General features: G+C 40.6%; 1 protein-coding gene across 6 annotated transcripts in view; it reads left to right on the forward strand.

The window, feature by feature from the left end:
• PKN1 (protein kinase N1) overlaps positions 1–10,891 on the forward strand; it is an 88,908-nt gene extending 78,017 nt beyond the window's left edge. For all 6 annotated transcript variants that reach the window (XM_034407354.3, XM_087887315.1, XM_034407359.3 and 3 more), the window contains 8 exons: positions 2,008–2,099; positions 2,314–2,490; positions 2,768–2,830; positions 4,213–4,289; positions 4,880–5,022; positions 5,614–5,721; positions 6,011–6,091; positions 6,741–10,891. In XM_034407354.3, coding sequence (XP_034263245.2) covers positions 2,008–2,099; positions 2,314–2,490; positions 2,768–2,830; positions 4,213–4,289; positions 4,880–5,022; positions 5,614–5,721; positions 6,011–6,091; positions 6,741–6,944 — 945 coding nt within the window. In that variant the 3' untranslated portion in view covers positions 6,945–10,891. The remainder of the gene's footprint in view (positions 1–2,007; positions 2,100–2,313; positions 2,491–2,767; positions 2,831–4,212; positions 4,290–4,879; positions 5,023–5,613; positions 5,722–6,010; positions 6,092–6,740) is intronic.
• Positions 10,892–15,726: the final 4,835 nt, after the last annotated feature.

Consider the following 15,726-nt stretch of genomic DNA (forward strand, 5'->3'; position numbering starts at 1 on the left):
CACACACACACACACACACACACACTGATAAAGCTGACATTCAGGACAGTTAAAGCCCCTATCATTATATGATAATTTTTTTAGATTAAGAAGATTTAATGGATGGTTGTTATAAAAACATTCCTAATAATTTATCAATATGCTTGAAATTCTTCAAACTCTACAGTAAGTATAGATACAGCGATCTTGAAGTAATACTGATTTTTCATCTTTTTCTTTTCTTCATTCTTCTTCACCATGTCTTTTGAAACTTTAATAGGTTTCCTTTGTAACTCCAATACAGGTAATCCTTGACTGAGGACCACAGTTGGGCCCAAAATCTCTATCATTTGAGTGAAGCAGTCATTAAGTGACACTTCATGTCACTGCTTTGCTCAACAAGCACAATCCCATCTCACCCAATTGCTGTTGTTAAGCAGAATGTAGAGGTACCTCAAGGAATGGGGAAAGCTCCGGGAGGCCCAGGGCCCATTGGCACACAGAAACCTTCTATGAGCTAAGAGGCATTGGGCGCTCCACAGACTATAACGCATGCAAAGCTACTGCATTCCTGCAGGTCTTCAGACTGCTCTCCACCCAGCCGTGTGTGGAGCCCTTGGCCAGTTCCAGGGGTTACTGGGACATATGAAGCTGCTGTAGCCCTGACAGTGTGGAGGAGCCTTGGCTGGCTCCTAGGGCTACTGGCACACATGGAGCTGCCACTGCCCTAGACGCCTTGCCCTGCTCTTCATCCAGTCACCCAGCACTCAACTTACCTTTCCATTTTTCAGAACCTTTTGACAGACACACCAGCCAATGAGAGTGGTGGTCTTCCTACAGAGGCAGCCTCATGCCATTCTACAAGTGGGTGCTATTCTTGCAATCCTTTGAGACGGGGGTCTCCAACCTTGGCAACTTTAAGACTTGTGGACATCAACTCCCAGAATTCCCCAGCCAGCCATGCTTGCCAGGAAATTCTGGGAGTTGAAGTCCACAGGTCTTAAAGTGGCCACAGTTGGAGACGTCTGCATTAGGAGGGTCCCTTTTAAGGAAGATTAGGTATCGTGAGAATAGTGTCCACTTTGAGGGCTGCTTGAAGCCCTCACAGTGGTGAGAATTTTTATGCCCATGATTCAACTGTCAGCATGCCACTTCATATTGCAAAGGTCATAAATGTATGTTCCCATTTTGTTGTAAAGGTCATAAAAGTGTCAGTTTGAAGTGAATTGTATTATGAAGCTTTCATATTTTTTGAAAACTATTTCAAGAGGTTCTCTAGGCTACAAAGATGATCTAGATAAATCTAATTCTGTATACTTTCTTCCAGTATAACCTTTGAGTCAATATTACAGACTTAAATGTATTGTACACTTAAATGTACTGGCATATTAGATCAGAATCATATACTTTGTTCTGGACATTCTCTGGTAGAATTGATGCTCTTTGGTTCTTATCATTTAATGCACATTGTGTATCAAATGCAGAAAAGGAATTACGTTCCAATTTAATAGGCATAATACTTTATGCAGTTCCATTGTAGGTTCTCTTGCATATGTTCTAAAAGCTCCTAAACTTTATTTTCCAACTTTTTTAAGGTGTTTTATTTTTCCCTGAAGTATGTTCAGTCATATGGCTACAAATATATGCCTTAAATATAGCCAAAACAACCATTATGTTTTTAGAATGTTTATTTTTTAAAAAAATATTTAAAGTAATATTTTATCTGTTTTAAGTAAATCCTTTCATAACATATATGTATCTTGGAAAAATAGGATGACATTTTTTAATAATAACTGTTGGTGTTACCAAAACAAAATCAGTTATTGCAGTAGGATTTAGCGTATATAATGTTTATATGCCTGATCAAAATCAGAATACTAAAAAACAATCAAGCTAGGAACAAACCTGATGCAGAGCTGAAATATATATTTTTTCTCTGTGAGCCTCCTTTGCATTACCTGACCACTATTCCTAGTCACCGATCAATATCTTAACTAATGACGTTGCTTCTGTTCATCTTTAATATAGGTGTTGTTATCTGAGTTACGCCGAACAAAAGAACTGTTCGCTATTAAGGCATTAAAGAAAGGGGATATTGTTGCAAGAGATGAAGTAGAGAGGTGAGTTAACTGGGAGTTAGAAACGGAAAAGGTAAATGCCCAGACAAATATATAATCATAGTATAGAACCGCTCACATGTGCAAGTCTGTCAACGTCTGTTCTTTTGAATGATGTGTAGTTGGGCACCATGACAATTATGAAAGTGATAGTTAACATGACTGAGGATCACATGGCTGTCTCCCATCCTGATAATAGTTTTCCCCTTCTTCCTAGCCTGATGTGTGAGAAGCGGATTTTTGAGATCGTGACCCAAGCACGGCATCCTTTCCTAGTGAACCTTTTTGCCTGTTTCCAGACACCCCAGCATGTCTGTTTTGTCATGGAGTACACAGCAGGTGGTGACCTCATGATGCACATACACACCGATGTTTTCTCAGAGCCACGTGCAACGTAAGTGCCACATCAGAGAGAAGAAGACAGACCTTACAGTAGAAAAATGCAGCTAAGGAGTTCCTGAAAGGATCTTGTTGGGTGCCATTTTAAATGTTGATATCCTTTCAATATACTGAGAGCAGATTTAGATCTTGGTTTTCAGTCCTATTTATTTATTATATAATAGTTCACTCTTAACATTATAGCTCCTACAAATGGAAATCATTGTTGGCTACTAGAATAGAGCTGGCATTACCTGTGCTGCAGTGGTTTCACAATGTGTTCTCACCTTTAGGTTTTATGCTGCTTGTGTTGTCCTGGGGCTGCAGTTTCTTCATGACCACAAGATAGTATATAGGTAAGTATCACTATTAAAGCCATTCCATATATTCCCTTTCTTTCCTAATTTTTTTTCTGCATCCTTCCACATCATCATATTATTGCACTATAGATAGTCCTCATTTACCGACCACAGTTGGGATTGGCAACTTCATAGCTATTGACAGAGTTGGAAAGTGAAATGTCATATGACTGCAATAAGTTACGATGTCTGTTCTAGCTGCAGTCATTAAGCAAATCAAATCAGTGGTTATTAAACATGATGTCATGTTAGTTTAACTTGTGACTTCCTGCAGCTTCCCTATTGACTTTGCTTTTTGGAAGCTAATTTTGAAGTTCATCAATGGCCATCACATGATTCCAGGACACTGTAACCATTGTAAATATGCACTGATTGTCAAGTGCCCAAATTGTAGTCACATGACTCCGGAGACACTGTGACAGCTACAAGTATGAGGACTAGTCATAAGTCTCCTTTTTCAATGCGGTCATAACTCTGGTTGCTTAATGAGCATGTTGTGACTCTGGCTCCTGAGCCTGTCCTCATGGAGGAAGATGACTCTGAAAGTGATGGGGAGGAACTGACAAGGCCTCCCTCTCCAGGACCCTCCTTTCTGGCAACGCCTCAGGTTCCAGCTGAAGGCCAGGAGGAAGGCATGTCGGAGCACCCACTAATAGGGAGTGATGACGATCAATCTTGTATTGATCCCAGGCAGCATCGGAGGGAGAGGCGTGCGCAGCAAAGGAAGAGATGTGGAAGGGTCAGAGATTGCTGAGTCACTGAGCCATGCCCCACAGGGGATAAAAGTGGGTGGGGTTGCTCTGCAGGCTCTGTGACGGACAAAAACTGCATATCGTGGGCTTCGGATGGGATATCTTTCGGAATTAAGGCTTGGACTTTGTAAATGACTTCTGACTACTCTTTTGTGCCTTGTGAACTCTTGGTTGCCCCAGCAACGGACTACAGATACGCTGACTCCTGTTTCTAGAGGCGATAAGAAACTTGGCAGGCATTCGGAAAGTAGCTGCCAGCACTTTTATCTGCCAAAGGATTCAGGTCGGCTTGTAAAAATAAATTACTGGTAGACGTCTTTTGCTCGTGTGTCTGCCTATGTGAGGTAGGGGGACAGAACAGAGCAGTCAGTAAAGAAGAACAAATTGCATACTAATTTCCAACTCCTTCATTCAAGTAACTTAGCAAGGATAAGTGTTGTTCATACCATTTCTCCTAAGCATGATTTTTGAAATGTAGTAATGTCTTTAGATTCTGCCACAAAGAGCTAAGGTTATAATGGAGGATTCCTGTGTAAAAGTTTTGCCTTAGTAACTCCTTTGTGGCAGTAGGTAACAATTCCTGCAAAATACATAGTTATTTTATTTAAAAGTTTTCTTATCCTTCAGGGATCTGAAGCTGGATAACTTACTATTGGACACAGAAGGCTTTGTGAAAATTGCAGATTTTGGCCTCTGCAAAGAAGGTGATTTTGGGGCATGGGATAATTGTCTCCAAAGTTGGCATAAGTATTTTAAATAAAATGAAAACATAATGTGTCTTTCGGCATTATACTGGCTTGATTAGCAGAAGCTGATCTGCAGCTGCTCCAAAAAAACTTAGTTGTCACTTGGGGAGAGAAGAAACTGCAAAAGAGATGAGAGAAGCATCTGTTTTGCCAAGATTTTTTTGTACAATCACCATGGCATGTATGTGGTAGTCTTATGATATACAAAAATATATAAGTTAGCAGTGAATGTTGGGGAAAAGTCCCTATTCAGGGGTGTTTCTAGGGATTGTGGTCAATAACATCAAAATGTCAAATATAACCAGGTGACCAAGTCCCACACCATTTTACCTGTGTGCGATGCATTAGGGGTGGGGTGGGACTTCAGTTGCTCAGTTGTTACACTCACCATTTGGATGCCATTCACCCTTCTCCCCCTAGCTGTGGACAATCCTGTTCCTACTTCAGAACTTTCTATGAAGATTTCAAAATTCTTGTTCTTCTCTACACATTTGTTGAGGATTGTTGCTGAAGTCGTATTTTTAATACAGCTTTCCTTTGTTTGCCAGGAATGGGCTATGCCGACCGTACCAGCACATTCTGTGGGACACCAGAGTTTCTGGCTCCTGAGGTGCTTACAGACACCTCCTACACAAGAGCAGTTGATTGGTGGGGCTTGGGAGTCCTTATTTATGAGATGCTTGTAGGTGAGGTAAGTCACCCTTATGTAATTATGGAAAACAGCAAGTGGGTCAAAAAGGGTTTTTTTGGATTAGATAGCAATAGCACTTAGACTTATATACCGCTTCACAGTGCTTTACAGCCCTCTCTAAGTGGTATACAGAGTCAGCATATTGCCCCCAATAATCTGGGTCCTCATTTTACCCACCTCGGAAGGATGGAAGGCTGAGTCAACCTTGATGCTTGGAAATGGGACTTTATATCCTGTTTGAAGTATGCCATTAAAACATTAAGGGTAAAATAAACTAAGTGGAGTCTTTAAATGTGTGGCATAACAGGGCTGAAATGTTTCACAAGGAACTTGATGTAGCAGGCTAAAACATTTCTTAATCTGGGCAACTTCCAAATGTGTGGTCTCCAGACTTTTAAAATTCCCCAGGAAGCATGGCTATTGCTTGAATTCTAGGACTTCAAGTCTGGAAACTGTCCAGGTTGGGAGATGCTGATCCAGTTTCTCAAGTTTTTCTGGGAATCTAGGATTGGTGAGGATGGATGGAATTGGTTCTGAGAACGATGGAAGAACCCAGACTGACATCCAATTCTGTCTCAATTGATGTTGTAGTCCCCATTCCCAGGAGATGATGAAGAAGAAGTATTTGACAGCATTGTCAACGACGAAGTGCGCTACCCCCGTTTTCTTTCCACAGAGGCAATTGGAATCATGCGCCGGGTGAGTGCCTCTTGCTTCAGCTATAAATTCGCCAGGACTAAAACTGGAGAGGAGATTCTTCTAATGGGGTTGTAGCATTAGGAGAACACATGGAGGGAGACTTGAACATAAAGAACATAGGTTTAGCTGCAATGATTCCATCCCTGACATTAGGTTGGGGTAGGCAGGAAAACATAAAGCACGATAGCCATGTAAAATACTGTTCTGGGTTTGGGGGAGAAGGTGGTGGATGAGAATGGTTTTGTCTGCCCATGTTGATTTGCTGTTGACGACCTCACTTTTCATTCAGCTGCTGCGTCGGAATCCAGAAAGGCGCTTGGGGTCTAGTGAGCGCGATGCAGAAGATGTGAAGAAGCATCCATTTTTCAGAGTCAGTACTTTGTTCCTTTTCTATTCTTTCTTCAGATTGTTAGTTATGGATTCTTTCCAAGAAAGCTCTGCACTGTCTTCTGGACTAAAACTATCAATTGAAACCATCCTTCACTAGGGCTATATCAGAGCAACCAAGACAGTGTTCCTTGGTGCCTTCTTAAAGAAGGTCACTCTGTGCTAGTGCAAAAAGCAGATCCCTTATGTCTGCTTTAAAGGCAGAGAAATTTTAATCTATTAAAACATAGACTACTTGTATCTGATCACATGGATGCCAGTTTGTGAATGCTTATGCTATAAAAAAAGCAGTCTTGTTGCTCCCAAAACACTTTTACTGTCTGTGTAAGTTTTCCTGAAGTGGAAGATTCCCTGCACTGTTTCTGCATCTAAAATCTATAGCTCAAATGAAGTACAGCTCAAATGAAGGGCCACCAAATACGGATTTTGAAAAGAAAGCTTCTTGCTCTGAAATGGATGGTTTTTATTAATTCATATATTTCCAGCATCTTGTAGCTTATTTTGTATACTCTTCTTGCTTCAGATAAAGGACTCGTGATGTGTTATTTATTTATATAATTTCCTTTTCTGATTAATATTAACAATCATCTCAAAGAAGTCAGAGTTCTTACTTTTTCCTCCCCTGTATACAGAGCATTGAATGGGAAGCTTTGCTGGCTCGTAAGATCAAACCACCTTTTGTGCCAGTAATTAAGGGCCGTGAAGACATCAGCAACTTTGATGAGGAGTTTACTGCTGAAGCAGCTGTGCTGACACCACCCCGTGAATCACGGCCCCTCACCCAAAAGGAACAGGATGCCTTCAAAGATTTTGACTATGTCTCCAGTGTCTGCTAGCTCCGGAAGTGAGGGCAAGGAGATTTCCTCAACACTGCCAGCTCAGTGAGGCAGAATTCTGTTCCTCCGTTGACTCAAAGACACTTCCTAGTACTGCCTGCTAGCCCCAGAAGCGAAATCCAGAAAAAAACCAATCACATTGCTAACATAATGGGAAACGAGTAGTGTTCACCAATGTATGCCTGGTCTGGGATTAGAAGGGCAAATTCCAGTAATATTTCTGCATTGCGCAGAACACAGTATAATTCATGCAGAAAGTTGGGCATCTGCTGGCTCAAAGGGAGGGGAGGAAAGAAAGAGAGAAAGAAAGAAAGAATGATTGACAGCCAACATAACTATGTCAACCTGCATCTTCATGAAACTGTTATTTGTCTACAATGATTCCGAAACTTTCTACTGGAACAAGCAAAACTATTAGGAATCCACCAGTACTGGAGATGCTGAAGTCAAAGGGCCATTCTCTGCCCTAACATACTGTTGTGAAGGATTTTTTAAAACCATATTGTGAAAAAAAGGGGGGGTTGTTGCCTTTCTGATACTATTGCTGAAATTTACTGCTTCAAATTCTAACCCAGAAGGGAAAACTGAATCTCATTCTGCATCACAGCTTTCTTTCAGTATTCAGTTACCAGTGCACAAACTCTCTTGGGTCGATTTTGAACCAATTCTGAAATTCTGGGCTTTCTTGATAACCATTTACAAAAATCTCTCGTTTTTTCCCCCCTCAAGAATTAACTCCAGGTTCATAAAATAGACATATGTACCGCTAGTGTAGGTGTGTAAATTATTATCTTACCCTTCCTTGGAATTCACAGGCTTTGTGCCCATCCCATAGTGGTAGCTGGGGCAGAAAGCTTCTTAAAAGTCCTAACTCCCATACTCCGAACAAATTTGTTTGGATATTGGTGAATATCTAGGTCTAGATGGGAAATAATTGCATTAAAATAATTGCAAGAAACAATCAAGAAAATAGTGGGGCACCAAGAGAAAAATTCTTGCTCATGTGATTCTGGTCACCAAATTATAGTAATTTAATGAACATTACATTACACTTGAACAGTGTAAGAACCTATATACCTGCACCTGCATAGGTAGTTTTCAGTTAAATGGCCAACAAACCATACATGCAGAGGCTCATTTAATATTTTAAACTGGAGAAGGACTTCTCAGGACAAAATACTTGATTCAGTGAGGGGATATACTTGATTATACAGCAAAATCATTGTGGATTTCAGAGCAACATGAACTCAAATCCATCATTTGGAAATAATGATCAAATTGTTTTGTTTCCATTTCATATCCCAGTTTTCTTGGAGATCTGTATACTATTATGCCAAGAGAGTATATCTCAGATCTCAGGAGAAAAAGTGGTTGAGACTAGATGCTTTCAGACAGATAATTTAGACCTTTACAATAAAAAAAAAAATCTAGCTATTTTAGTTTATTTTTCTGTAATAGATCTTCTGTAGTTAGAGAAAAGAAAGGGAAATGAAGGGATAAAAAACACAGGAAAGTTATAAATGAACAGCAACACCAGAGCATGAAATGAAATACACAAATAAGACTGGAATAGGTTTGTATAACTCTGTAGACTAAAATGTAGCTGGCTAATTTATGGTTCAATATGTTGTACAAACTCAGTGAGATTGGCTTATGATTTAATAGAAGTCAGCCATTTCCCAGACACTTCTTGCTAATTTGTTAGTTTTATCAATAATTTTGCCTCTAGTATTCCTAACTTTCACTAGTGATAATATACTTGTGCTTGCCCCATTCTGCCAGTAAGAAGATATACTGTACAGGGCTAGATAAGAGTTTTGAGTTATTGCTCTGGCAATTAAAATATTCATGAACAAAGAGGCAACGAGAAAGGAGAAGGTCTTTGCGGTGTTTCTAATGAAAGCACAATTCTTTTCAAAAAGCAACATCTACTGTTATAATTGTCCACATTAAAATAACTTCATTAGGTTCGTTCTGTATCAGGATCACCTGTCCTACAGAATGATTGGTTGCCTTTCTTCAGCTGTCATTGGGAAGTATTCTTTTTTATTAATCTGACTTACTTCCTTACAGATGATCTGAAATGTTTGAATGCAGATACAGAGGAGCATAAAAATGGCAATATCTCAAGTGCAATACATTATCTTTTTTTTTTAAAAAAATAGTAAGCTGTGCCTAGTATTATGAGTTATGCCTGGGGTAAAAACATTTTTAGAGGTCACTGCCATCACTTTGTGATTACCAAAGTATGTCCCTTTAAAATACATTGGTCAAGAGATTAGAACAAACCTGCCATTTTAAGAAAGGCAAGTCTGATTTGTTACATGAAATGGGACAGAACTTTTACATCTTTCATTTTTTTTCTCTCAAAGAAGACTTTTCAAGTCTCATGTAGTCCTGTACCAGAATTGAAAGATTGGTAATAATTTTAATTTAAAGAAAGCAACAAAGGTTCCTTCTAGATGTAAACTGCTATTTCAGAAGAGTACAAGCATGGATTTGTTGCTGTGTTGTGCATAGTAAGGAAAAGGCACAGTCACTCTATTGGGAAGGATTAAGAATGAGGCTTAGAGAGAAACTCAAGCATATATGTGATTTATTTAAGGGGCTTGAGGTTTTAATTTTTGTTTGCTCCTTCTGTACCACTGTGTTACATTACCAGAAGTGGACTGCACACATCTGGACAACCACTAGAGAGCAGCAAAAAGATGCAGATAATTTGATTCTAGCAGTCATCTGGATTTTTTGCAGCTCAAATATGGCAGACCACTAGTTGCTTGCTTTTTTTTTTTTTAATCACCAGAAAAAATGGATGCATTCATTATTTTTAATTGCAGCACAGCCTGCTATAAAATCAGAACTTCAGGTTTCAGTCCTCCATTATGGAGATAGTCCTGGTGCAATCTAGATCACAGAAATTGCACAGCATTGTAACATGAATTCTGAAGAACAGCCTTTATTAGCAGAAAGGGTTTTAACTTCCTGTGTGCCTCCTCTTCTGCCTTTTAGATCTTTTCCAAGGCATGTCCAATCTTAGTAGCTATGTGAATTTGTGCTAAGAGACACTATCATGCTAAAACTGTCTCGTTCATTAACTGTCTCGTTTCCTTTATTATTGTTACTACCTCTGTTGCCTGACCAGGACCGCACTGTGTTATAAAGCCTGAGTTTTAAACTGTATACATTTCACTACAAATGTATTGAGTTTATCAAAATATTGGAAGATATTGGCAAAAACAAAAATTCCTTTAACTGAACATTCATCATTCAAGAGGTAGGACATGTGAAAGGTATTCTAGCCTTCCTTCAAATTAGATTCATAGATTCTAGACCAGGGGTGTCAAACTCAAGGCCCGGGGGCCAGATCCGGCCTGCAAGGTACTTAGATCTGGCGTGCAGGGCCGCCCTGGAAACAGTGAAGGACCAGTCCGTGGTACTTCTGCCAGCGAAAACAGAGCTCAGGAGGGCCGCGTGCAGCCCTTCCGAGCTCCATTTTCGCTGGCAGTGGGTTGCAGGAGGCTGTGGCAGCCAAAAACGGAGCTGGGGAGCCCATTTTCACTGACAGAGCACTTGGGCCACCACAGGCGCCCCCGACACAACATCAAACTGGCCATGCCTATCCTGGCCCCCCAAGGTCAAACACAACCCTGATGTGGCCCTCAATGAAATCAAGTTTGACATCCCTCTTCTAGACCCACAGTCTTAGTTCTACAGTGGCGTTTTAAGTAAAGTTTGGCAGCAGAGGGGAAATAAACATGAGTTTCCATAAGAAAGAATGTAATCTGCTGGATGCAGAGTACTAAGACCAAATTCCTAAGTCTTAAGACTAGAGAGTAAAATGTGTGCATTACAATAAAGTGCAAATAGTTTTCCAGGAAAGTTGTTGAATTAGGTGCTCATTCTCCTTTATTGCCTTGTTACAAAATAAACACCTTGTTTATAATGCCTATCCTTGTACCAGATGAACAGTGACTACAAAAAGGTGACCTTATGACTCTAGACAGAGATCCAATTACTGTGAAATTACTCCTTATTAGTCTGGATTGTCTTTTATATAACATTTGTTTTTGCAACATTGAAGCCAGTGGAACTGAATCATAAATTGTGGCAAGTTTGCCTTGTCCCACTAGATTTTGTAGCCTCATTACTACACTGATAACTTAAAGATAAGTTTCCATAATGCCATTAGAGGTATGGGGAATCTGCACGAAGAACACAAATGCCCTCTCAGTGCTTGGTTGGATTCAGTTTGGTAGCATCAGTTAATCTGTCTTTTGAAACTAGGGAAATTTTTCTCTGTTACAGAGAGAGGAAAGAAGTGGTTTCGGAGCAAAGATAAGATTACTGCTTCAAGTAAACGGCTCATAAAGCACATCCCTATATTAAGAAACTAGTACAGACCTTCATCTGAAACACCACCTCTTACTACTTTGGTGGAATAACCAAAGTTGCTCTTGTAAAAGTTTTGTAATAGTTTCATATTCATTTCTTCCTCCTCTTAATATTCTGTATTCTTTACAATTTAAGTACAAGTAGTCTTTGTTTAACTACCACAATTGGGACTAGCAACTTGGTTCTTAAGATAAGTGGTTGCTAAGTGAAACTGACTGTACTTATAACAATAGTAATAGCACTTAGACTTATCTACTGCTTTACAGTGCTTTTACAGTCCTCTCTAAGCTGTTTACAGAGTCAGCATATTGCCCCCAACAATTTGGGTCTTCATTTTACCCACCTCGGAAGGATGGAAGGCTGAGTCAACCTTCAGCCTGGTGATATTTGAACTGCCAAATTGCAGGCAGCAGAAGTAACCTACAGTACTGCACTCTAACCACTGGGCCACCGTGGCTCAATTATGACTTTATTTCATCTTTCTTTTGCTTTACAGACCTGCAAGGATTGTAAAATTACTTTTTCATCACCGTAGTTAACGGCAAACAGTCACTAAACAAGGCAGTCACTACCTATAGAGGGTAACAGAAATAAATGCTGAATTCGTACATAGGTAGCTCAATTTACCACTATTTGTTTGGTGATCCAAATTACAATGGCACTGAAAAAAGCGACTTATGACCATTTCTTGCATTTATGACTCTCACACCATCCCCATGGTTACGTGATCATAATTCAGGTGCTTGGCAACTGGCATGTGTTTAGATCAGGGGTGGGCAACTGTGGCCCTTTTACAACCTGTGGACTTCAACTCCCAGAATTCCTGAGCCAGCTTGGCTGTCTCAGGAATTCTGGGAGTTGAAGTCCACAGATTGTAAAAAGGCCAGTTGCCCACCTAGTTTAGATGGCTGCAGCATCCTAGGGTCATGTGATCATCATTTGTGACCTTCCCAGCTGGCTTCCAACAAAGTCAATGGGGGAAGCCAGATTCATTTAACATCCACCTTGCTTAGCAATAGTAATTATGGTCTTGACTGTGGTTGTATATTGCAGATTACCTGTAAAGATTGATACCCAAGTTTGAAATAATAAATTAGTATTTCTCCACAGTGAGGACCTTTAGTTTATTAATCCCCACCCTCCTATATTGATACCTATATTGTATGACAGTATGATGTGGCCACTATCAGTAATAACTGCACAACAAACACCAATTTTGAGTCCTTATTGCATGGAATTGTGATTTGTGAGAGGAAAATACTATCTCTATTGAGCTATTGGGAAGAGCTATTGAAATGTCTATGTAGGTAAGTCTTTTATCAGCTTGCCTATTACTGAAATGACCCCCAATCAAGAGATTGTGGTGGGGCTTAACCTTTATGCTGCAATTCAGTATGCAGTAAATCAGACTGAGTAGAGCCACTGAAGATTGGATTTTTAGCAATCTACCCTATTTGGTTTCGCTTTCAATCTGCTTGAAACAGGAGAGACAACTTCTAGGGAGGATCCACCTCTACTTTTGCTGGCCCATTTTATGTACATATTGAGACTATAAACCTGGCCATTAAGTAAGACAGGAAGGGGAATCACCCACGCCAGCCACTTCTTAAGTTCAGTCCCACCTGTATTTAAGGGGTTCACACAAGGTCATAAAGAGACCTCTATTTCTTTACAATCCTGGGTCGGCCGGGGCTGAAACAAAACTAGCCCAAAGTCACGCAATACATTTTCTGAGTCCCTCTCCTTAAACCAAATTGAGGTTTGACATGATAAAGTATTGTACACATCTGACAAGGTAAGGTCCAGGTAAAAGAATAATCGAACAGTAATGCTGAAAGCAATTATTTTTTCCCAGCAGATGTTCCACCAGCATTCCCCAAACCAACAAATGGTTGTCGAGGGCTGACTGCTGAAAAGAATCTCTAAAAGCAGGTCGTAATGAAAGCGGTCAGGAGGGAAAGAGAATTACTTGCCGCATCGCTTCACTTAAGAGCTATTTTTAATATATATATATATATATTGTTTCGATTCTCAACCTCGCCCGGCCCTTCCGGAAACATTGCGGCTCCCGGAAATTTACTGGCGGGAGTTCAAGAGCGATGTTGCTGCAGGCCTGGCCTGCGGCTCAGCTCGCCTCGCCATCTTCCGGGCTGTGAAATTCAACTAGTAGTAATAGTAGCCGGCGAGACCCTCGTGGGAACGCACGTGCTTCTAAACTCTATGGAGGCGCCCACGGAAGCGGCACGTCGTGCAAGGCGCACCATTTTTCCGCCTTTTTACCGCTCAGCTGCTGCAACAAACAGCTGCACTTTACCGCCACCTACAGCATTGCAGACCTTCCCCTCCTGTAAAGGTAACGCGCCCTTCCCCGGCGCTCCGCTCGGCTGAGTCTCGAGGCGGGTTTCCTTTCCGCTCAGGCGAGTAGCTGTTTAGCGTTTTCGCCGTCCCATCTGACCTACGACTTAGCTACGCTTTTGCCTCTCAAGGACTTTCCTCAGTTAATTTTGAAGTCGTGGCTGCGGCCGCTTATAGGCTGGTGGAAGCGGACCCGGAGCTGAGATGGCTGCAGCTGTATAAATTATAATAAGAATCGGCTTCGGGGATACGGACCACGTTAGGAATTGGGCAGCTGCAGCATCGCGTCGTCGAACCCACCTCAAAAGTTGCAACCCAGACGGAAGTCCAGCGTTTTCTGGCGTTAGGAAAATGGGAGGAGGAGATCAGGAAATAATTTTTTCCATTTAAATACCACTCAATCTGCAAAGTTCAGTGCTAGAAGAATTATACTGAACATTTGTTGATCCCATTTAGGAACTGCCCCTCTCCTTCACAGAGAGCCTCGTTGGGAGGGTACAAATAAAATGTTACATACGTGAGAACTAAATAAAAAATTAAAATAGAGGCAAAGATAAAGTTTACATTAAAAGTTAATGTAACTTTTAAGTTAAGTTACATTAACTTTAGTTCCTGGCACTAATCAGCCCCACAGCTGCTCCTCTGAGCTCCAAGTGAGATGACAGAACCAGGTTTTTAGATATTTTTGAAAGGCCAGGAAACCCACCTCACCCTTAAGAGAGAATGTTTCAAACAGCTGGAACAATGGCAGAGAAGGTTCTCTTCTTGGACCCTGCTAGTCAGAATAATTTTACATAAGGGGGTCTGCAACATATCTTCCCTTCCTGACCAGATAGAATGCACCAGTGGTAAAATCCAATTTTTTTTACTACCGGTTCTGTGTGTGGCTTGGTGGGCATGGCAGGGGAAGGATACTGCAAAATCTCCATTCCCACCCTACTCCAGGGGAAGGATACTGCAAAATCCTATTGCCTCCCCACTCCAGGGGGAAAATATTGCAAAATCTCCATTCCCATCCCACTCCAGGGGAAGGATCCTGCAAAATCCCCATTCCCTGTCCACTCCTGGGGGGAAGGATATTGCAAAATCTCCATTCCCACCCCATTCTGGAGCCAGCCAGAGGTGGTATTTGCTGATTCTCCAAACTACTCAAAATTTCTGCCACTGGTTCTCCAGAACCTGTCAGAACCTGCTGGATTTCATCCCTGGGATGTGCTGATGTGATGAGGTGGACAGTTTTGTAGCTAGCCTGGCCCCGTGCCATGTAGGACTTTACAGGCCATAACCAACATCTTGAATTGGATCCCAAAGCAGATCAATGCAGTTTGCATAGCAGAGGTGTTAGACGTGCAGTTCTTTGGGTGCCCAAGATTGCTTGCGTGGACACATTTTGTACCTGGATACTTTTCAAGGGCAGCCCCTTGTAGAACACATTGCAGCATATAAGCCTAATAAAATAAAAATAAATAAATAAAATTCCAGACAGAAGACCAGGACACAAGTAACCAAATGGAGAGCGTCCCTATTCAGACCTGTTAAAGATCTGTTAAGAAGTCTTTAACCAGCAACTTTGATCTTTAATAGAGATGGGAAGAAAATAAATAGATATTTAGTGGTAAGTTTCTGGGTGTTTTGCACCACTAGACCATATAGATCAGATGTTTATTCATGTTAGTAACTATCCCCTACTCACCATTGGCTGCTGAAAAGAACAAAGCATGATTAAGGAAGAAAAGTGGATACATACTGGGCATGTCCTTTATAGCATCCTGTTTATTTCCAACTGATACCAAAAAAAGTTCCAAAACTTAATCCAATTGAGATTTATATTTTAGAATGAGTGCAATTTTTCTCATTTAACAAGTATCCACTAGGGTAATTCTTAACTTTTAAACACTGGCTTTTGCAGTTGTACAATCTAAGGAAATTAATAAATTCAAGATTAGAAATTTCTAATTAATTAGAAATTAATTAACATTCTGACTTTATCTTAAGTATGTTCATTTAGAATTAATTTAGAGAATATAAAGTTAGA

This window comes from Pantherophis guttatus, chromosome 2 (genome assembly GCF_059756535.1).
Source record: "Pantherophis guttatus breed Tessera chromosome 2, ASM5975653v1, whole genome shotgun sequence".
Lineage (NCBI taxonomy): Eukaryota > Metazoa > Chordata > Lepidosauria > Squamata > Colubridae > Pantherophis > Pantherophis guttatus.